Below are 23,206 nucleotides of genomic sequence, written 5' to 3'. Positions count from 1 at the left end.
GCAGGTTGGCTGGAGTAGCTGTTCCACATCTTCCTCACTCTGGAATCCAGGCTTACGGAATCTCCAACATTCTATAATATTGCCAGTTGCTGTGTCAGGAGGAAGAGATGGTGACAAATTGCACTCTGCTTTTGAAAACTTCTCTCCCAAAATGAGACATCTCATTTTACACTCACATGCCATTTTCCAAAGCAAGTCACATTACTAGGCCTAACATCCAAGTGAAAGGGAAGAGGACCCCCACCATGTACGGAGAAGGAGAACCATCATCCTACTAAACAATCCCAATGGCTCCCACAGCTATATCACACAAAATAGCAAAGGATCACGAATAATTGCATAACTTAAGAATCCAACCAATCATACTTTGTCTGCATGATGTCAAGCATCAAAGAGCTTAGATATCTGTTATGCAGGTTTGCACTAGATAAGAATCACATTTCCTGGACTTCATAAGTCTCTTGAACTCATTACTTATTTTCCATTTTCATTCTTCCTACAATATTTATTTTCTCACCCAGTGCCTCTGCAGTCCTGTCCTTGCACAAATCTTCTCTGCTATAGTCCATCCTGATTAATTCTCTACAAACAGTGCTTTTATCACGTGGTTTCCTTGCCATCAAGCTAAACAAAAACAGATGTCAGTTAAAAATAAGTCAAACTCCTTAGCCTGACCCTCTGAGCCTTCCAGATCTCCCAGCAATTAGCCTTTCTTTCCCAATCAGCCTCTAGATCTACAATTGCAGCCAGACCATTTACTCACTGACCCTCAAATATTTATCATCTTTTCCTACATTGTTGCTAAAATAGTTCCATCTTCAAGAGTTAACTAAACTTCTAACTCTTCTATAAAATTTTATTCTACAAATAATTGCCAAGGAAGCTTGACATTGAACTCGAGGTAAAATCTTAGAATGAAACGCTTGCTTGCTTAATTAATTTATTAACTTTTATTTTACACCTAATAAATTCTAACAAGTGCGGTAGCTGCATGTGTTAGAATGTCTAATAAACATTGTACTTACTATGTTCAAAACTGAGCACTTGATTTTCCCTCCTGACCCCCCTTTTCCCTCTCTCTTTTCCATCATGGTTATTAGCATCTCCATTCACCCAGTCGTAGAAGAGAAAACCCCAGAGTACTCTTGGACTCTGCTTTCTCTCATATTCCATATTCAATTATCAGCAAGTCACCTTCAAAATATCCCAAGTCCAATTACTTCTCACCATTCCCATTTCTATCGCCCTAGTTCAAATGTTCATTATCGCTTTCTTTGATTATGCAGCCTGCTAAATAGTCTCTCTGCTCCCACTTTGGAACTCCCAAGAGACTATTTCATATATATGTCAGACCATGCTCTTGTCTATTCAAAATTACTCCAATGACTACTTAACAATAAAATCCAGTTTTTTTCTATTGCACATAAGGCACAAAAGTTAGCCTTTTGGTATCCCCCAGACCTCGTTCCATTTTTCTCCCTCAAGTCGCGCCTCTCTGTTCCCCTTGCTCTGGTGTGTAAGCCAAGCCCATATTGCCTCAGAGCATTTGCACTTGCTTTTCCTTCTTTAGAACACTCTTTCTTCATATACAGTCATGCACCACATAAGGACATTTCAGTCAATGACAGATCGCATATACAATAATGGTCCCACAAAATTAGTGCCATATAGCTTAGGCGTGTAGTGGGCCATACCATCTAGGTTTGTGTAAATGTACTCTATGATGTTTGCACAATGAGTAAATTGCCTAATGACACATTTCTCAAATGGTATCCCTCTTATTGAGTAATACATGACTCTAACTGCCTGGCTCTTTTCTCCACTTAATTCAAGTCTCTTCTACAGCAACATTGGTGAGGCTTTCCTTGACCACTCTGTAGAAAAAAGTAGTACCCATCATCCCTGTCTTCTTTAATCTCTCTTGCTTTACTTTTCATGGAACTTATCATCATATGTATACTATACACCTAATTTTTATTAGATTTTTACTGTACTATCTACTTCCCCTCCCACCCCAAGTGGAATTCAAGCCCAGCAAAAACCGGGACTTTGCTTATTTTGTTTATTATTGTAATGACAGCGCTTAGAACAATACCTGCCATAAAGTAGGTGATCAATATTTTCACCTAATGAATGAATGAGTGAAAAGGGAAAGTAATAATTATTTGGATGAATGTAGCTCTCATTATTGCATTTCTTTCCATATTTGATTTTCTTGTATAATTCAGAAGTGTTTTCCAGTTTTTGAAACTGGGAACTTTACAAAAGCAACGTATATATATATATATATATATATATATATATATATTATATAGCTAGATTCTCAGAAACGTTAACTAATACCCACCCACCTAGTGAAAGCCAGTTTTGGAGTACTTTTGAGAACAGGGTAATGCAGTAGCAGAAAGATCTGAGTGGTTGTATTTCCTAGATTCATGTCTTTTTTCCTTGCATTTCTTCTGACCAGACTGTACACGGGAACCTCTGTATAAATGTTCCAGGCAAGTAGAGGCAGACCAGGACGGGCTGGTCGAGAGTATAGGTGTGGCCGTCAGAAAAAACTAAACCCTTTTAGGTCAACTCTCTGTATCTGTAGGGTTGGTGTGAAGATTAAAGGAGATACTACATGTAATTATCTTAATAAAGTGTCATGTACATAGGAAGCACTAAGAAGGGTGGTAATTATTGGTGATATTAATATTTTCATTATCCATGGAAGACTAAGCAGCTTCCACTACATGAAAGCACTTTTAGTACATAAATTTCAGAGCAGCCCATGGTCATCGCCAAACAAAAGAACCAGGCTCACAGTTATGTCATGACAGCTTTCAAACAACATATCATTTGTTCTGATTTTCTCATAAGAAAGGAGGATTTGCGGGAAGTCAAATTGATCAAACTTGATGTTTCTCCTAGATATCATCAAGGATGGGTTACACAAAAGATGGCTTTTGAGCACTTGAAAAGAATGAGGTATTACTGAGAACCAGCAAAAACTCATCAAGAACAAGTCACATCCTCAAACCCATGTTCAGGATTGATAACTAGAATGTCTACATTAGGAGATCAGGAAAACATAAAAGCTACATGACTTTCCTGATGTATTTAATGTCCTGTGGTAGTCTGGGGGCTCCAGTCGGAGGAAGTGTACGGGGTGAGTGAAAGGCAACATAGATTAACAACTGGTTCAAAACGTGTGCCATCCAATGTTGATTACCAGCAGATCAGCATAGCCAGGAAGCAGGGCCCTCAATGAATTCCCCAGCGGCTTTGCTTGGGTCCATGTTATCATTTACACATCCAAATGGAGGAAAGTGCATTATTAAATCTGCATGTGGCAAAAGCTTGGAAAAGATTGTTAAGATAAATGAAGAACTCAAATTTCAAATTGGATTGAATGCAACAAAATAAAATGTCCTCGGCCCCCTGACCTGGATCCAGACCTCGCATTAGGGCTGGGTGGGCTTTCTGACTTGGCGACAGCACACCTGAAAAGACTTGTGGCCAACAGCAAGGAGAGGCCATGAGGGAAAAGCACAATATTGCCAGTCACTCAGCAGCCCTTGGAGTGGGTTCAGCTTCCCCTTTCTCATTGCATGATCTTGGGCAAGTTGCTTAACCATTTTGAACGTCAATTTCCTATGTTTAAAATAGCACTAATAATCATTTTAAAAAAAACCAATTTGTGGAGGTGTGATATTTTTGTGAGATGAACTTCTTATTTTCCTTTTTCCCTCTATTTATTTCCCCTTCTTGTTCTCCCTATTCAAGCTTTCAGCTAGCGTATGATCATAGCTTCTGGAAAGGACTGGGCAGAGGAGAAAACAGAAAGCATTCAGAACGTCTGGATTTGTTTCTCATAAGCACCAAGAGAACCGAGGGGAGTGGAGGTACAGCAGAGAAAGAGAAGCTATTGTGCCTCTCACAGGTTAGAAGGGGAAGGGGGAGAGTTGGGGGGGTGTTGAGAGCAGGATGCTGAGAGGTCTCCTCCACTCTACCTCTCAGATAGAGACCCAGAGAGGAGTCAAGATCTCAGGGAGAGAAGAGCTGCTTGAAAGGACGTGGCTGGTAGACGGTGGAGGCCCATCAGGGAGAGGAGAGAGAGCCATGAACTTAGAGGACCCTCTCTGACCAGACTGGCTACACACGTGGACTGATGACCCGAGACCACACAGCTCGATATCTGCTGACACGGATAAGTCCGCGACCAAATTTCTTTTACGCTCCCTGCTGAGGAAAGCCGCAAGCCTGGAGAAAGAAGAGGAATTAATTGATGAAGGCAGAATGAGAGATTACAACAGAAATTGGGTTGAATTACTTACAAATTAAGATATATGTCTTGAACAACTCGATTTGTAAAATAAAATTTATATATTCCCTGGCACATAGTAGAAGATCAATATAATGAAAGCCATTCACCTTCCTACTATAAATATTTTATGTGGCTATTCAAAAGGTGATATTAACTTTAAGTTACATAAGAGTAATATCCAGTTCAGGAAAGATGAAGATCCCACTGTTATCTAGGATGAGGTGTGAAATCCACTGTGAGTACATTGTCAAGAGGACTGATAACGACACATGTTGATAGTGAAGGACAGTCACGTGTGTAATAAGGAGCCAGGCACTGAACGGTTAAAATAACTTGGCCTGTGAAATGGAATAAGGGCAGGCTGGGGAGAGAGATGATAGCTGTCTTCAGATATTTGAAAGGCTTTTTGTGGAAGATAGAGTGTCCTTGTTCTGAATGGAAGTTGATGGCATGAATGTTCGATTCAATCAACAGAAAGAGGAAGTTTCTCATAGTCGAGTGCTTGTCAATGCTCAGGATTCAAACAGATGTTCAATATTCATTTCGTCTGGAATGTTGTCAGGGGATCCCTGTACGCAGAGGAATGTGGTCCTGGCACTTTCAGTTTTAGGATGATACATGGGGCAGGCAGAGGCGACCAACATTATCAAATTCCAGGAAACACGCTGGGTGCTCTGCACGATTAGCTCATCGAATCTGCCTGATGACCCTATGAGTTAAACATTATAAGTATTATTACACATCGGGCTTCCATAGTTTACATAGTAACTGCCAGAGTTCATAGTGCCGGGAAATTACAGGAAGAAGTTCTGAACCCAGGTTGTTACGTTAAAAGACCATGTACTTTCCTCTACACACCCCATTTCCCTAACATGCTCTTTCCAAGGAAAAAAAAAGGAAATCCTTAGTCTGAGGACAAGTATCAAAATATACAGGTTTTACTAATGTACTGAGCAATGACAGACACTGGCCTCTTGAAATATTTTAGCTATGATTCAGGTATTGTATGGAAATACTGATACATAAATATGAACATTTAACATATAATAGCACATGTGAATATACTACTCCTGTCTTCTATATATATGGACATTTGTTCTAGTTACCGTGATGGTTAATTTTAAGCGTCCACTTGGCTGGGCCAAGGTGTCCAGATATTTGGTCAAACATCATTCTGGAAGTTTCTCTGAAGGTGTTTTTCTGATGAGATTAACATTTAAATCTGGACTTTGAGTAAAGCATATTACCCTCCATAAGGTGGGTGGTCCTCAGTCACTCAGTTGAAGGGCTTACTAAACAAAGACTGACCCCTCCCAGACAAGAGGGAATTCCACCAGCAGACTGCCTTTGGACTCAGACTGCAATTGTTCCCTGAGCCTCCAGCCTGCTGGCCTCCTCTGCAGACTTTGGACTCACACCTCCACAATCATGTGGGCCAGTTTCTTAACTTTGTGTACATGTTTGCATCCTGTTGATTTTGTTTCTCGAGAGAACACTGACTAATCCAGTTATTTCTATTTCTTTGCCCTTATGTTTCCTGGTTTCTTCTAGCTCTAAAATGCGATGAGTGGAAAAAGTACAAGTACCAGCTTGCAAGCATATCACTCCCCAGTCAAGCCTTCAGATAAGACCACAGCCTTAGCCAACCCCTTCACTGCAGTCTTGTGCGAGACAATGAGCTAAGTTGCACTCAGTTTCCTAAACCTGAAAATTGTGAAATAACAAATGTGGTTGCTTAAAAAAAATTAATTGTGGAACTTAAGTTTCCTTAGGACAGTCTGGGGCAATGGGTACTGAGTTGAATTGCAAGACTTGGGTGCTTCCAGCTAGTCTGTGCAGACCTCCCATCGCAGGGTCGCATTTCCCTATCTGTAATACCAGAGGGTCAGATAGAGGGACTTTTTTCCTTAAGTGCTACAATTCAATGTCTCTATTAATCATACCACTTATTCATCAAAATAAACAGTGATAAAAGTCACAGGAACACACCCTGGCATTTCAGGCATCTGGATTTGGTGGCAGCGGGCCAGCTTCCTTTCTGTCTGTGGTTGTCTGTGCTTAAATCCGGCTCTACTGCTTTTTTCCCACCCCAACAGCTCTCTATCAGTAGCCAATCAATGTTATATAATTTTTTGGCCCTTCTGTGTGTGGCTGTGCATGCGTGCATGTGTGTACATGTTCACAGTTCAAGCTGGACTCCTCTGGCTCTGCATGTGTGTACACTTCTGGCATCTGAGGTCTGCCTCTAGCATTTTGTGGATTAACTCTGGCAGTACAGAAGAGGAAGGGAACTTCTTTTCTCTGTTCTCATCTCCAGGGAGGCGTGTCCAGATCCCCTTGCCAGGCAGCTGCCTTATAGGAGCACTGGAAGCCAGGTAGCTGACTTTCCTCCGTGAGTAACTGGATTTGCATTTGTAAATCAATCCTGCTGAATAAAATGTTATGAGAACATCTTCCCAGCCCCTGTTAATACCCCTTCATTTGTTTGTGATACAAATTTTTTTTTTTAAGGTGTGACTTGTCTAGCCCTGTCCCTGAGTCCCAGTAAAGCAGCAGACTGGATTTCAGGCAGGAGGGTCCCAGGCCAAATTGTGGAGCAGGCAGTCTGTCACTATCCTGCCAAGTTTTGCTTTCCTGAATCCCTCTGTACCCACTCTCAGACCCCTGAGGGTGTTTCCACCTCACATCTTGAGACACCCCCACCCCCCAATCCCGGCCACCCTAGCTTCTTTCCAGAAAAGATTTGAATGACTCAAACTAAGGGCAATGGCAGAGGTTTAAAGTGTCACCACTCCCTGGGGTATTTAGATGCATTTATACAGAAGACAAAATTCTGAGCCAAAAGGACGAATCTCTAGTTGTGGAACTAGGGGCGTCCACGATCAGTGGGAGAAGGGGAGCGGGTGTATCTTTGTGGTGGGCGCGGAGGTGGGCATAGGTGTACTGCAACCTGCACCTGTTCAGTTCCTCTTAAGTCTAGCCTTCATCCTTGTTTGGACCCGGGCTTCTTGGGGGACTGTCTCCCCCCGATCCCTGCAGAGCCCAGGAGATGTGCTGATGGTACCGGGTGGCTGAATGTGATCTAAAGACAGACGGGCTCTCCCTTCACTCTGATTATTAGGGGGGAAAAAAGAAAGAACAAAAGAAGGAAGAGGAGAGAGAGAGAGACAGAGAGATGAGAGGAAAGGAAGGAGAAGACAGAAGCCAGGCATGTGGCCGAGGGCCCCGCGCGCGGACTCGGCCGGGCTGGGCAGCGGCGTCCCGGCGGGCGGGCGGGCGGGGAGGGGATGCTCGCCTGCCGCCTGCGCTGCGAGCTGCAAATTCCCTGCGCGGAGGGAGGGTCTCCCGGACTCGGGGCGACCCCGGGGCTGCCCGTCCCCGCCCGCCTGGGAGCCGAGCGAGCCCGGCCCGCGGTCGCGGGTGGGGCCGCCGCACCTGAGCCCCGCGCGGGCCTCCTGGCGGCGGAAGGGCGGGCGGAGGGCCGGCGCCCGGGGGTGGGGTGGGGGGACGGCCCGGGGACCACGTGCGGCCGCCGCCCGCCGAGGGCCCCCAAGCGGCCCCGGAGCGGCCCGCCCGCCCGCCAGGGCGCCAGCGCGGACGCAGCCCCGCGGCCCGCCCGCACTTTCCTGAAACTTCGGCAGGAGGGACCTGCGGCCGCGGTCGGCGCGGGAGCCCCGGCGCGGCCCCCCACCTTGCGCCGCCCCGCGCGGGCGGAGCGGCCCCGAGCGCTGATGAACAATCCAGAAAGAGCGTGAGGGCAGGTCCGCCCGCGGCGCGCCGGGCTCCCAGGGGAGCCGCAGAGCCCGAGGACGTGGAGATGATCGCGCGGCCCCAGAGGACCCCTGCGCAGTAATGCCAGCATGTAAGTCTCCCCGCCGAGCTCGGAATTCCTTCACACCTCCACCTGTCCCTCCCCACCCCCAACGGGAGGCTTTTGTCAGGCCCTCAGCTGCATGGACCCAATAAACCGGTTTGTCTTCAGCTTGCCCCCCGAGGCGCTGAGGGGTGAGCTGGCATTGCCACTCGGAGCTGTGACATGTGTGCGCGGCTGACTTTCTTTCCAGCGAGAGGTAGCCCTCACATTTGGGCGGCGGAAAGCCGAAGAAGGAGGGCAGAACTTCAAGAATGGGGAAAACGTGTTTTCGATTCAAATTAAACAAGGAGTAACAGGCAAGGCTCCTCCGTCCAGGGGCCTCGCCCTGCCAAGAAAGCGCTCTCCTGGACCAGCACGGGGGGCTTGGAAGGTACTGGTACGCTGACAAAATGTTGACTTTACACATTGTCACCCTCGACTGTAGAAGTTATTCTTGGATCTTTGGGTGGTTTGAGTGGCTAAAAAGGAAAAGCGCGCTTTTGAAAAGGTTCTTGGTTCTACTTTGTACACTGTAATTAAGGAGTGTGTCATTTACGCGATAGGATCCGTGAGGTGACTTCTGGAGAAGGAGAAGCGGGGAGGTATAGGGCGATGAGTGGTCAGAGAGACCTAATAGGTTTTGCTTCTGTGGAATTGTCATCTGCGTGGTGAGGTCCCTCAGAGCCACCCTGAGAAGGGGCCAGCGAGCACCGCCTGGCCTTCCACAGTGGAAGAAAGGTGGTTCTCGAAAGGGCCAAACTTATTTTTGTGGCTAACTCAGAAGTTCCCTTTTTCTTGTATGTAATTTTCCCTCTGTTATTTAAACTTGGGCAGGTAGCCTGATAGTCTGCTCCCTTCCACTAATACACAAGAGTTTCTAGAAATTGAGATTTACCCTCCCTCCCCCACCTACTGGAACCTTATTTGAGTATTTCCACTTCACTTTCGTCTTTCAGTTTACTACCTGGGAAAAGACATGCCCCTCGGGCTGGTCTTGCCCTTCCCTGCCCTGCCCGCCCCCTCCCCACCCAGCACACATTTTTAAAACAGGAAAAAGAGTAGTACCCACAAGCCTCGCGGCCTGCGGCTCTGTTCCTGGTGGTGAGCAGTATAATTAGAAAGGACCCACTTATTTTTATTGAAACTGTATGTGAAGTAATTCCACACCTGTGAATTTTAAGGTTTTATTTATGCCAGTGGAATCCGCAAGGTATAACCTGAAAGAATTTATTTTGGGACGCAGCCAGCAGTCTCATATAAGACTTGTGCTCACAGGGGACACACTTGAATGAATGTGGGTTTGTTTTAAAACTTCAGTTTTTCCTGAAAATATAGTAGGCTTTTTAACAGCAGATGTTTGTCTAGCTTCCTTTCAGCTTTCCTAGGTAGATCTTGTGGGGGGAAAAAAGCATGTTACACATATGCAAAAAATATGGATACCAGTTTTTAAAATAAAAGATGTGAAACCGATCAACAGGTAATGTAAAAATTTCCTAATTATGAAATTAAGTTATATACTCCATTTGAATTCCGCATGATTTAAAAATCTTATGTCATTATAGGGTAAAAGCAAGAATATTTAATCACATGAAATATAGTTTAGTACCCTGATTTGAGTTTCTTTATTGAGCTATTTTGACTGAAATTTTTTCCATTTCTTGCTAGATTATAACTATTTTTTTCCATTTTGCTATGTATAATTCATATGGAATGGTTTAAGATGATCTGACACTCTTTTTAGATATTAAGTATCTTAGAATATATTGAAGTTATACCAATCTTTCCAAGGTAAATATTCCTACTATCTTATTTAAAAGTGTTAAAATGAGGAATGTAAACTATATTATCTTTTAAATTTTAATAGATTCAAGTACACACTCTACTTAAGTATATTGTCTGCCTACTATGTGGAGAAAGAGTATTTATATGTTGTTACACTCAAGTTTTGAAATTCCGGACTTTGTAAATACATTTTGGAGTTGTAGTGACTGTGTATTTTTCATACCCTAAGAAATTTAATAGATTTAGCAAGACTTGCATTAATTGGTCTCAAGCTGCATGAAGCCACTGTTCCGTTTATGGCTTATATAAATTACATGACATTGTGCTTTTCCAGTGTGAATGGTGAATGAGGCTATTGTCTCTTGGCTTATGGGAAATATTAGAAGCTTGTAGTTTTACTGCATAACTGGACACATCCCTCTGATTTCTGGAAATAATGATTTGAAAGAGAGTCAGTTTGTATATTAAAAATCAACTGACAACTGCTTCCTTAAACCTGACTGTTTTTCTAACTGCCCATATCTTACAGAGTTTACATTTCCGATGGGATGATTAAAAGTTTCTGGGGATTATTTAGACTTTAGACTAAATAGAAGAAGACTTTGTTCAATGTGTGTGGCATGCTTGGGCAAAAACCGTGTCTTTCCATTTGCATTTCTAATTGGATGACATTATTACATCGTCTACACTGGATGACATTAAGATGCACACTGAGTGACTGGGCTGATAACGTTTAAAAGACATTTCACTAGTAACAAAAAATGCCAATAAAATGTGAGTGCGGCTACCTGAGTATCATCTTGGTTTCCTTTGTAAGCATTACTCAGGATGGAATTATCTGGAATGCCTTAAGGAAGATTTCAAGATTACTGTATTTAAAACGTTTATAGCAAGTGTAACAAAGGCTTAACATATTTAGTATAGAATTGATTAAAAAAATCACAAATCAGTAAGAAAAATATTTACATTGTAATAGAAAACTATACAAATGACTTGAACATGCCAATACAAATAAAGGAAATCCAAATGAGATGCCACTTTTATCAAGCTGGCAATGATTAAAGCAATAATAATCAACATAGTCATGTGCTACATAACAACATTTTGGTCAACGATGGATCGCATATACGATGGTGGTCCCTTAAGATTAGTACCATATAGCCTATGTGTGTGGTAGGTTGTGCTATCTAGGTTTGTGTAAGTATGCTCTGTGATGTTAACACAATGACAAAATCGCTTAAGCACGCATTTTTCAGAACATAACCTTTCTTTAAGTGACACACAACTGTAGTGATGAGAGTGTCATGAGATAAACATTGACACACTTCAGTAAATGTGTTTGTGTGTATTTAACTTTATTTAGAAATAGTTTTAAACCTACAGAAAAGTTGCAAGAATAATACAAAGAATACTTGTACACTCTTTATGCAAAATCATTTAATGTAAATATTAACCCCATTTGTTTTCTTTCCTCTCTTCTTCCCTCCGCCCGCACTCTCTGTACACATACACACACACACACGTAATTTTTTCCCTGAACCATCTGAGAGTAAGTAACATACATCAGGGCTTCAAGGTTTACTTTCTAATTGAAATTTTTATTGAGATATTTGTAGAGTCACATGCAGTTGTAAGAAGTAATACAGAGAGATCCCACCCGCATACCCTTTACTCAGTGTCTCCCAGTGGTAACATTTTGCAAAACTGTAGTACAATATCACAATCAGGATCTTGATACAATTTACCTCTCTTTTTCAGATTTCCCCAGTTTTCATGTACTTTGTGTGTCTGTGTGTTTCTCAAGGTTGCCTTTTAATTTCACTTATGGTCCAAGCCAGTTATGCATGTTACAGCTCAACTGAGGGTCCAGATTTGTGCAGATTTGAAGAATAAACCTTTCTGCCTTTTTGAAGCGGGGGTGAATCCAATGAATAAAAGAGCTAACTTGAGAAATAGAATAGCGCTTTCTTTTTTTATTCATTGCATAGGTTCAGGAACATGGTCTTTAGCCAAAAGAAGAAATACAATTATAAGCAGCAGACTTGAACAAACTAGATTACCGTTCTTTTCACTCTGGAAGAATTCAGGTGTTCTCTGTGTCACTCCTCAGACCCCTTTATGAAGCGATTTACCATAGAAATACAGTTGGGATGTGAAGAACAAAGCTAATTCTGACCGTTAATGGAATTAGTACCATATCAGTTTCTCCACTAATTTCAAAATTTATTCACTAATTTCTCTTTAAATTGTGACTTTTAGCATCGCCAGTGGGAGTAAAGAGACGGAAGATGGTTGGTTTTGTAAATTATTTCAGTGATGCATTTGGGTTAAGTCACGTCTACAAGAGGTCATACCCACATTTAAAACAATTTCTATAAAAGGATTGTTCTAAAGTTTCCTGAGACAGGACTCGAGCATATTGTAAATTTTAGTTTATGCAGATTGAAAAGGAGAGAGAATTTGTAATAGAGGTAGCTTGGTTTTCAAAAAGGACCGGTGACTTGGAAGCCTGGTGACACAGGGGGTCTTTTGTCTTTGCCACCATCGATTATGCGATCTTGAGCAAGGAGTTTAGCATCATAGTTTTTTCCACCTGTGAAATGATGTCCTATTGTGTAATTTTTAGCTTCTTTTCTGGTTATATAAGTCTATGACTCTCTTTTACTTAAAAATATTCTTGCTCTCTCCTCTAGAACTTTGAGGCCACAACCCTAGTGACAGATTGTACTATGTTTTCCATAGTTCCCATTCAGAACCTTAGTAACCCTATTTTGGATTTTCCATTCCTGTGAGAAAGTTGTTTACATCTCAGGGATGTGTCTTTGCTAAGTGATCCCCTGAGAAGACAGACTGTGCTTTCCTTCCTCTGTTCTATTCTTAATTTGTTTGTTTCTGTTCTTTGGTAAACAGTGAAGGGATGAAAGCTGGCGTGTCTTATGGTTTGTGTTTGGTTACAGGCACTTGCCCTGTCCTGGGTTCTTTTCTGTGTGTATTGATGGTGCCCTGAGGCTGGCAGGCGTCAAGCGCTTGGTAGTCCTTTGTGCTATCATCTGGTGGCATTGCAGGCTGCCTTTGTAAAACAGCTTCGGGACTGGATATGGAACCCATAAGTGTCGGAACCTTTTATAACAGAAGAAAGTTGTGTGAGCACTGAAAATAAACAGCATGAGTGTTGCCAAGCTAATGACCGTGATTCCCTGGGTATCGATTGGAGAGCGTGTGACCTTAATAGGGTCCACTATTCACACATTGATAAAGGAGGATTGTCATGTGCCATGAAGATCTCGAAGCTGGGAGTTCTCTTGGGCTGATACTCTCTTCTGTTAATATCCGTAAGGCTGGTAGCCGAGCGTGATTGGTCTGCCCCCTTATTTCTCTGGGCCTCAGTTTTCTCCTCTGTGAAATGTGGAGGTTAGACTTCGTCTTTGTCCTTCTCAGCCCTAAACTTCTTTGACTGTGTAATTGTGCTTTTGTCTTCGAGGCATACTCTTTCATCCCCAGCGTGAATGGGGAACGCCTCATTCATCCAGCATCAATGGGAAATAATTGATGGGTGCAAAAATAATGGGTGGATAATATCCTATTTGCAGAAGAGGAAAAGGCTCACAGTTTAAGCAGTTGCCCCCAAAACCACACAGTAAATAGAGGCCCTGGCATGCAACTCTGTGCTGTTCCAGAGTTTGTATCCGTTATTACTGTATTATACTATATTATAATGATACTATGTCATTATTATCGTGACTTACTGTCACAGCTTCTCATGCGCAGTAACACTGCTCTTAATTGCAAATATTTTGGGCAGATAAATTTGAAAACATACCTTCTGTGCCCATCCTCTGCTTTACATGTGGGCCGCCTGCCACAGAACGGCTTGACAAGTGGTGCGTAGGTCCACACCCAGGATCTGGGCCGGCGAACTCCAGGCCGCCGAACCAGAACGTGCAAACTTAACCGCTACGCCACTGGGCTGGCCCCCTTAGCCTTGTTCTAGTTTAGAATTGCCGTGAGGAGCTGCACGATGCTGGAACTTCTAGTTTGGTGAATATAAAAACGTGGCCCGAATAGCAGGCAATCCAAGCTTCTGTATTCGTGGCAGGCATGAACACATCATCCATTTCCTTTCTGTTCCCAGGTGACCCCAGAAGTAGCCACAAAGTCAGTTGATTGGTGTTGCCTTACTGTTTGTCAAGTGCTTGCCGAGCGTCAGGCCCTGTTCTTAACAGACATGATCTGATTTAATCCATCCAGCAACTCTGTGGACCAGGTACTATTGCTGTTCCTGTTTTACAGATGAGAACAGGAGGCACAGGTGGTCAAGTAAATTTCCCAAGGGTTGCATAGTTGGTAAGTAGCAAACCCTGGTCTGGCTGACTCTAGAGTTTGGTCTCTGCTGCTTAGCTGATCTCGAACAGTGGAAGACTCTAGCAGCAAAAGGTTGAAAATGCGCTTGAGGCAAGTGCAGGAATCATTCGATGCCTATTTTTGCTATTTGGGATTTCTCTTCCTACTTTTCTGGTTTTTTGTTCAGTATTACACGTTTGACTCCAGATAAGCAAGCTTCAGGTAAAGAAGATCTTACTATGACTGGAAAGCATCTTATTAGTTGTCCTTCTTTTAAGAAATAAAGTGACTCTCGATTACCGCTTATGGCCGAGGTGACTCCCTTTGGGGATTTTAAGATCTGGAGATTTCTTACTGCTACTCAACAGTCTTCTTGCCTCATGACTCTCCTGCTCACCAGTCCGTTTCTGGTCCCTTTTGGTGACTGACTTTTATTCTTGCTGCCCCCTTCACTGGTTTGCCTCTTTTGATGGGGCTGAGTCAATGAAAGGTGTCATACCACTGTTCTAAGGCAAGATAGCGTGGATGTTCCTGTCTAAATCATTATTAAGTATAATTTTGAGTTTAAAGATGAATTGTACCGAGAATTATTTGAGAGCTTTCAAGGTACCGCCCGTCCATCTAATGTCATTTACTAGTTTCTACAATACTTAGTGTTTACTAGCCATTTGAAAACGTTGATGGCCATTGCTGTATATAAAGAAGTTATTCTTTTCAGATGTTAATGACTCAGTGCTCATTTTCAAGAAAAGAAGAGAATTTGGGCAATTTAGTTTCAATAATTCCATTTATAAAGCAGCAGATGCTATCAAATGAAGACATTTCCTTAAGGTCTAAAGTTCTGGGAGACTATAGAGGAGGTGGATAGAAACATCCTCTTGCTACCCAGGTGTGCATGTGACTGGTGATGCTGAAGGCTGAAGCTGAAATTGCTTTAGTTTTTAATAAGTTATTTTTTTTCTTGAATTATCTGAATATTTCCCCATCTTCGGGCAGAGGTCACCTATTATATAGTCTCTGATAAGGAAGGTGCCACCAGGTGGCAAATAAAATAAATGGATGTTTTCTTTTGCCTACTTAGCTTAAAGGAGATAGTTTATCGTCTTTAAGATGCCTTCTGTATTCGGAAGCCGACTGAGGAAGGTTCCTATTTTTCAGTCCTTGCTGGGAACCGATGCCCGTGTTGTCCTGATGCCTCACTGAGAGTCAGTGTCCTCATGGGTGCTCTCTTCCCCTGCAGGATGCTACCCTCAGGCCGAATGTGGAGCTGTCACTGGAAATGGAAGCGAAGTTCTCTTTTGTTCTTCTTTGCTTTATATATCGTCTGTGTTCCTCACTCAGGTGAGTAAGACTCTTTCTTTTTTGAATCCCAAATTTTGATAATGATTCCCTTGCCTTGAGGCTGAGCGTGTTACTGACTTAGGGTGCCCTGACTTCATTTGTCGTCATTTCTTTCTCTTTCTGTCCTTTCAGGCTTTTTCTGTTCATGGCCTCTCATTCCTCTTGAATTCTGTGTGAAAACTGTTCCTTTGATCATTGTTTTATCTTCTAATGATTTTATTTCTTTAATCTTTGTTGCATTTCTTTTAGTTTTATTTATTTATCTAGCCCATATTGAATGATGAGATAGCTGCATACCTGACATTAAAAAAGTGCTAGCTGTTTCTTCTACTATTGGATAAATATATAGTACGTAGTTCTCTCTCCTTTTAAAGTTTTCAAATAGTTATTTATGGAAAGTAAAGTTTAAGCTTTACTGTTTTTATTTGATTTTATTACTACGTTGCAGTATGAGAGAAGAATTTGAAATGTGTTTAGACCATTAAGCTTATTTAGTTGACTTGATTTGAAAAATTAATTTTAATTGTAGTATTTGGGGAGTTAAAATATCTAATTTTTGTAATTACAATTTTTTTCCCTAAACTTTGAAACAAGATTCCTTTAGCCATTGTTGAAAGCTAAATTTTCTATAAACAGCTAATTAAATGAATAAGCCAGTGAGAACCCGAGAAATGTGAATGATGTTTAGAAGTAAACTGTTTCTTCATTATCTGGTTTTGTTACTGAGCAAACTGAATTGCTCTTGTCTATTTTGTTTTACTTTTTTTTACTGCTGTTTTCAGTTTATTATATTTTCCTTTAGAATAAAATCATTACTCATGAAGTCTTATGTATTATTACTTGGGATTTATTTGATTTTGTACGTTCCATATTTATAATATACCTGTAAGTTATTATAAATAATACATTTAACAAATCGTGGAAATAGATTGCTAAAATTGTTTATTCATGGATCAAGAAATTCAACTTGTATTTAATATATAAATACTTTTTTCCAAGCCGTCAAATATTTTAAGAGTTTCAGCTACTTTGGAAAATCCCTGGCACTTGTTTTAATGACTTCAAAACAAAACTGATCTTTGAGTGAATTTTTTGTGTCTTTGTTTCAATTTCATTATAAAGTCTCTCTTTCTGTTACTTTCATTGCCAGAAAGAGGAAACAGACTTGTAAGGAGATCTGAAAATTAAATCTACACTGTATCTTTATGATGTACAGTGTTGAACTATTTCTTAACTTTCGAAAGTGATCCTTCAAGAACCAATTACGCAATGTAAAATAAGTTAGGAGATTGAAATTAGTTGAGGTCTATTTGCTTTCATTTTTGTTAGGCCATGGTCTTTGTAAATTTTCAAGGCTTCTCCAGACCTTAAATTGGGACTTTTAATTTTAGATGTCAACATTTTAATTGATATATGGACATTCATTATTTTAATCACTTGAGTAAATGAAATGAAACACATGTTTTTAGACCAATTAAAAGGAGTCAACTGGCCAGGGACTAGAGCGAGGCAAGAGAAACTCCTAGGGTGCAAAATTTAAGGAGGCCCGTGTTCTCAAGGGTGTGGGAATCAGAGAACTTGCAGTTGTTTTGAAGTTACCATCTGACACAAGAAATCTTTGAAAAAAAATTCTTTCACTCCCCAACACTTGCCCGGTATCATGTAAGGCTTTGGGACAGATGCTTATCTGCTTACTCATACAGCCAGAACATTTTGTATCTATAGATCTGTAACCATGACTCACCTAAAATGCCACCACCTCACTCATGAGTGTCTGAACTCACAGAAATACTATAGGGATTGTTACTGGCATGTCCATGTGAAGTTTTTGCCCTATAAGGTAACTCAGGGTAGAGTTCCTTAAAATAATGCATATTAAAACTTAAGATATATCTAAGTTTTCAAGTCCTGTCTTTAAATCATGGTGTAATACCACTATATTTTTGAAGACCATTTAGTACTTACCTGTGATGTGATGTCTCTCTATATACACTCTTTCACTTCTCTGGATGACCCCGAGGTGACCTTATGGAGTCCATGGCTTTAATTGGCATCTTGCTGCCGGTGTCTCTTAAATCCGTTATCCTCAGCCCTGGCTCCTTCCTGGACCCTGGAGTCACCACTTGGGCTGTGTATCCTCATGTGTACTTGGATATATAATAGATGTCAAACTTCACCTGTGTAGACAAGACTCTTGATTCCTACCTCCTATCCCAAATCTGCTGCCCTCTCAGTCCGTGCCAGCCACCCCACTACCATGCTATTTTCTCTGCCCTTACAATTTTCTAGACTCATTGGCCTTGCTATTTTTTGACCATACCTTCTAGTACTCTCTTCTTCCCAATCTACACATGGCTGGTTCTTTTTCGACACTCAGATCCAAATAAGCCTTCCTATACCCCCATTCAAAGGAACTCCATCATCGCGATCATCTTACTTAAAGAGTTATAATCTGTACATTGTGGTTGCTCTCTTGATTGTTAATGTTTTGTTCATTTAACTGGATAGCTAGGTGGGAGGGTTGGCAAAACCTCTTTTGATTGTTAAGATTGGCACTTAGTTCAGATGATTAAAAATTAGAATCTTATAGTTTAATTTGGATAACATCCATAGTTTAATTCATGTAATGGAATTGCAGTAAGTCTCCCAGTAAGTGAGTTAACATTTTTGTAGTTTCATGGAGCATTTACAAAGCAAATAGTGTATAAGGTTTGTGCCCTTCAAGATTTTAAAAGGTAATGTACAAAAAGAGCTCATTGTTTCTTGACAAGTGATGAATATAATTTTTAATAAGAACCACAATAAAATAACAGCCAAATATTTAAACTGGTCCCACAGAAGTGCAGATTACAGAATGTGATTGTTTTTTACCCACTGGCTTGACAATAGCCAACCTCGTGGTCTAGTGGTTAAGATTCTGTGCTGTCACCGCCGCACAGGGTTTCATTTCCTGGTCAGGACGCACACCACCTGTCTGTCTATCCATTGTCATACTTTGGCAGCTGCATGTTGCTGTGATGCTGAAAGCTATGTCACCAGTATAGCAAATACCAGCAGGGTCACCCAAAGTGGCCAGATTTCCCTGGAGCTTCTAGACTAAGACAGACTAGAAAGAAGGACCTGGCTACCTACTTATAAAAAAATTGGCCATGAAAACCCTATGAAGAGCAGTGGAACCCTGTCTGATACAGCCTCAGAAGGTGAGAAGATGGTGCAAAAAGACCTCGCAGGGTTCCACTCTGCTGTATGCAGGGTCACTAGGAGTTGGGATCAACTCTCTGGCACTAACAACAAAACTTGATGATGTTTAGAAAGATTGATAATGTTAAGTATTATCGAAGTTGTTGGGGCATGCACCAACACTGTTGGCTCTGTCTTTGGGGAGAGTAATTGGGCAGTGTGTATTCTCTTTGACCTGTCATTCCCACATATAGGCATCTATCCTATAGAAATAAAAAATGTAGTAAATATATAGAGAAATATGTACCAGTATGTTAACTGTAACAGCAAACAATTGGTAAAGATTCTAATTGTTCATCACCAGGGGAATGGCTAGACAGATTATTGTAAATTCATAGCGTGAGTGAAATACTGTGCAGTCGTTCAAAACAATGCGGTCAAACTGTGTATGTTGGCTTCAAAAAATGTTCATGGTAGGGGCTGGCCCCGTGGCCGAGTGGTTAAGTTCGCGCGCTCCGCTGCAGGTGGCCCAGTGTTTCGTCGGTTCGAATCCTGGGCGCGGACATGGCACTGCTCGTCAGACCACGCTGAGGCAGCGTCCCACATGCCACAACTAGAGGAACCCACAACGAAGAATACACAACTATGTACCGGGGGGCTTTGGGGAGAAAAAGGAAAAAATAAAATCTTTAAAAAAAAAAAAAAAAAAAAATGTTCATGGTAATAATGTTAAATTGAAAAGCGAATTGTAGAACAATATAAGATTACCCCAGATTTGTAATAGGTTGTATTACAATACTGGAATGTGTTATGTGTAGAAATATGTTTGTGTAAGACTGTGTAAACATATTAATAAAACACGGAGTGACACATACCAGGCTTTAAAAAGGGTCATCTCAGGGTCATAGGTTGGAGCGAGAAGCGGGAAGGCAATGGAACTTTATACAACTCTGAATTATTTGCCTTGTTACAGTGAGCATGTATTACTTTAGTAATTTGGAAAAACAGAAAAACCTGATAAAATTCTTTGGGGTTTTTTTTTTTAAGCCACATTAAAAACATGGCCGGAGAGGCTGTCGAAGTGTATGAATGTTAGAGTTTTCTGTTAGTCATGTAACCATTACTCCTGGTCTTTCTTCCCTTGATAAGAATCTCTAAAAGGTGTTTCAGATAAGAACCTCTTTTTATGTGGCACGATGCCTCCTGACTCTGAAGACGAACGATGATATCTCAAGCAGACAGCAGGTTATGGCTTCAAGGGGAGTGCAAAGCAAACAGCCAAGAGCCAGTGAATTCCTAAGCAACCACGCGGGAGCCTGTTTCCACACCGAGAGCTCAGTTGTGAGCACTGAGGGAGGAGCCTCCCTTCTCTTCTGAAAATCGATGACATGGCAATTATTTCAGAATCCACTGTCATTCTGGTGTCTGTGATGCGTCAACGCTGAAAGGGGAAAAGTTTCTGCAAGTACAATCTGGCCTCAGTTGTGTGCTTTCTAGCCCAGAGTGAGGCACAGTTGTGGAAGGCAGGTGATTGGGCAAAGGGAATCTTGTGCCTTTTTTTTTGGTTTGTGTGTTAATTTTTTGTCATGATCTTAGATTGAGCAGTTATTCTGTAGTATCAATTACATTGCAATCTGTATTTAAGTGTTAGACATACCACTTTATACATATTTTAATAGTTGATCAAAAGGCTTTCAAATACATAAAAAATAATCCTTTTATAAATCGGCCAAGTTTTTTTTAGCCATTTTAGTGTTAGTGTGTCCTTAAAATTACTAAGTAAATGTATCTGAATGGTCAAAAATAAGGCTGTAGTTGTGCAAACTATTCTTATCACGTGAAGAAAGAGCCAGAATAACGATTGAGTGACTAACAGAAAATAGTACAATGATAAATGTTGTTGGGTTTTTTCCAGTCAGGGTCAAAGGCTCCAGATTACTGTCTGAGGCTTTCAGCTAAAGGGCTGTTTCCAGTGTACACTTTGATGAGAAGAGCCAGTTTGAACAAACAAACCCTAGAAAGTTGCTTACAAAACTTTCTTTGAGACATCTTCCTGGATAATTTCCTTCATATAACTTTGAGAGGATCTGAATATGATGTAGGTAAACCTGGAATCCTACATTGGGGTCATAAAATCAACTACATAATTGTGGAATAGAGTTGACTTATCTTGTCACGACAGTGGCCATTTCAAGTGACTAAGCAGTGTCAGGGGCCACTAATGAAACTGACCCCACTGAGACAGTATTAGGAAGAGAGGGATGTCAGCCAAGAGTCCTACCCCTCACTAGCCAGATCATACTCATCTCCAGGCGTGGTAGTCATCCTGTAGAGAGAGTTAGTAAACAGTATCTAGACCAGGGGGATCAGTATGGTGCTGAGTCTCCAGTAATCTAAGGAATGTATCAGAGCGTCTCTGTCTACGCTGTGTTATGTGAAGCCTCTGTGGGGGTGGGCCTCAGCTGTGGGCTCACATCCTTGTGTCAGCCACAACATTGTTGCTTTTGTGTAACAGTTTGTTTTTTAAAAAAGTAAAAATCCTGCTGAATGAGAAAATCAGAGAAATGGCATACTTTAGAATAGTGAAGTCAGTCAGCGTAAGATAGCGGTTTTTAGATACTTGAAGTGTGGTCATTTGGATGTGATAGTGGACTTATCTTAAGGATCTCAAAGAGTAGGCATAGGACAATGGAGTTAATACTCTAAGTACCATGTGACTCTCCTCGAAATTGGTTGCTGAAAAATAAAACTAGCTATCCTTCAAATTCCAATACTGGAAATAAGGACCTGAAGAAGGAATCTTAATACTGAAGAGGAATTTGTGCTAAACCTTGAAGGCCTCCTCAGCCTAAGATTTAATCATAGAGTAGGTATGTGTGTGTGTTACACAATCTGGTTTTTTGATGTGCACATAGTTTTAATTGTTTTACCTCAAAAGTTGTATTCTGTGTGCATTTCCTTTCAATTTTAGCGTAGTTTTCATATGGAGCTAGAGATTGGGCAGGTAACTTTCTTGGACAAGATAAATCTGGGGAATTCTAGACTTTGGCAGGTACAATATTTTCTGCCACTTTGAAATTAATAATTCTTTGAGTTTTCCTTCTTTATTCAGCAAGTAGAGTATGTGCTTTTTGGCACCATTCTTACAAAGATTTCGATATCATAGTATTCAGTAAGTAAAGAATGTGAAAAAGAACCAAGGAGAGAAAAAACGTATTCCAGATTTAATAAGTAAATATATTTTCCTGGTGGGGCAGCAGAGGAGGAGAGAATGGAGGTTAGATAGAAAGCGTGTTAATCCCACAATGAGCGTGAAGTCACAGCATTGTAAGCATCCTTTCCCCTCCACTGGACTAAGACAATTCACGGAGAAGGAGACAAGGCCTTTTGCCAGCCCCTGGGTGGTGGCCATCGCCACTTCAGGTGAACCTTTGTGACCATTTCCTAAACAAAAACCAGGAAAAACTCTCAGAGAGGAATCACGTAGTCTGATGGGGACTATGTTACTACCATATTTCTGTAGTTAAGACTAGTTATCTTGATTTTTAAAAAAAAATCACTGAAAATCTTTACAGCCAATTAATCTTTTTAGATGAGCTCTTTTCTCATGGAAATAGTCTGAATTATGATGCATTTCATGTCAAAATACCTTGGTTTACAGTCATTCCTACACCAGCTTCATTTTAAACTTGTGGTTTAGAAATGGTATACTTTTTAAAACATTACGAAATTTTCTTCTTTAAATCAACTGGTATGAATCAAAAAAGATGCCTCCACCTCTAGTACATTCTGCCCCGAGTTTGGAGCTGCTAGTGTAGAGGAAGAAAAGAGAGGCAGTTTTCCCACGGGAGTTGAGGTGATGGATTATGTCAACCCACTTAAAAATCAATCTTGGGGCCGGCCTGGTGGCGCAGCGGTTAAGTGCGCATGTTCTGCTTTGGCGGCCTAGGGTTCGCTGGTTCGAATCCCCCGGATGCGGACATGGCACCGCGTGGCAAGCCATGCTGTGGTAGGCGTCCCACGTATAAAGTAGAGGAAGATGGGCACGGATGTTAGCTCAGGGCCAGTCTTCCTCAGCAAAAAGAGGAGGATTGGCAGCAGTTAGCTCAGGGCTAGTCTTCCTCAAAATAAAAAAAATTAGAATCTTTTCTTCTCTTTAATTACAAAATTACGCTAATTACTATTATTGGTCTGGGCAAAGGTACAAGAATGAGCTAAAGCTCATACTTTTTCCAAATCCCCAAACAAGGATCCTTTTAGAAGATTCTTTACCTGGTTGAAACTTTAGATTAAAGAGTATTGTTAAAGTGAAATACAGATCTCAAAAAAAAAAAGTCTGGATGAGAATAATAGTCACTGCTTTGAGACACGTCCACGGTTCCTTCCTTTATTTATTT

General features: G+C 41.3%; 1 protein-coding gene and 1 long non-coding RNA gene across 14 annotated transcripts in view; both read left to right on the top strand.

Annotated features, from left to right (window-relative positions):
• Positions 1 to 6,402: 6,402 nt before the first annotated feature.
• On the top strand, positions 6,403 to 7,571 carry LOC139080826 (uncharacterized). 2 transcript variants are annotated; one of them, XR_011535644.1, is made up of 3 exons: positions 6,403 to 6,525; positions 6,630 to 6,704; positions 7,434 to 7,571. It is a non-coding gene; the product is annotated as an uncharacterized lncRNA (long non-coding RNA). The 2 variants fall into 2 exon arrangements; XR_011535645.1 differs by having other exon boundaries at positions 6,414 to 6,549.
• A 292-nt stretch (positions 7,572 to 7,863) lies between these two features.
• Positions 7,864 to 23,206, top strand: part of ADGRG6 (adhesion G protein-coupled receptor G6) — a 133,273-nt gene continuing 117,930 nt past the window's right edge. For 2 of the 12 annotated variants that reach the window (XM_070603260.1, XM_070603267.1), the window contains exons 1-2: positions 7,864 to 8,174; positions 15,529 to 15,629. In XM_070603260.1, coding sequence (XP_070459361.1) covers positions 8,173 to 8,174; positions 15,529 to 15,629 — 103 coding nt within the window. In that variant the 5' untranslated portion in view covers positions 7,864 to 8,172. Of the gene's footprint in view, positions 8,175 to 8,259; positions 8,563 to 15,528; positions 15,630 to 23,206 lie in introns of those variants that run through there. The other 10 variants (XM_070603257.1, XM_070603264.1, XM_070603268.1 and 7 more) reach the window with 8 other exon arrangements.

Source organism: Equus przewalskii, chromosome 32 (assembly GCF_037783145.1).
Source record: "Equus przewalskii isolate Varuska chromosome 32, EquPr2, whole genome shotgun sequence".
Taxonomy (NCBI): domain Eukaryota; kingdom Metazoa; phylum Chordata; class Mammalia; order Perissodactyla; family Equidae; genus Equus; species Equus przewalskii.
This window is presented reverse-complemented; position numbering and strand designations above follow the sequence as displayed.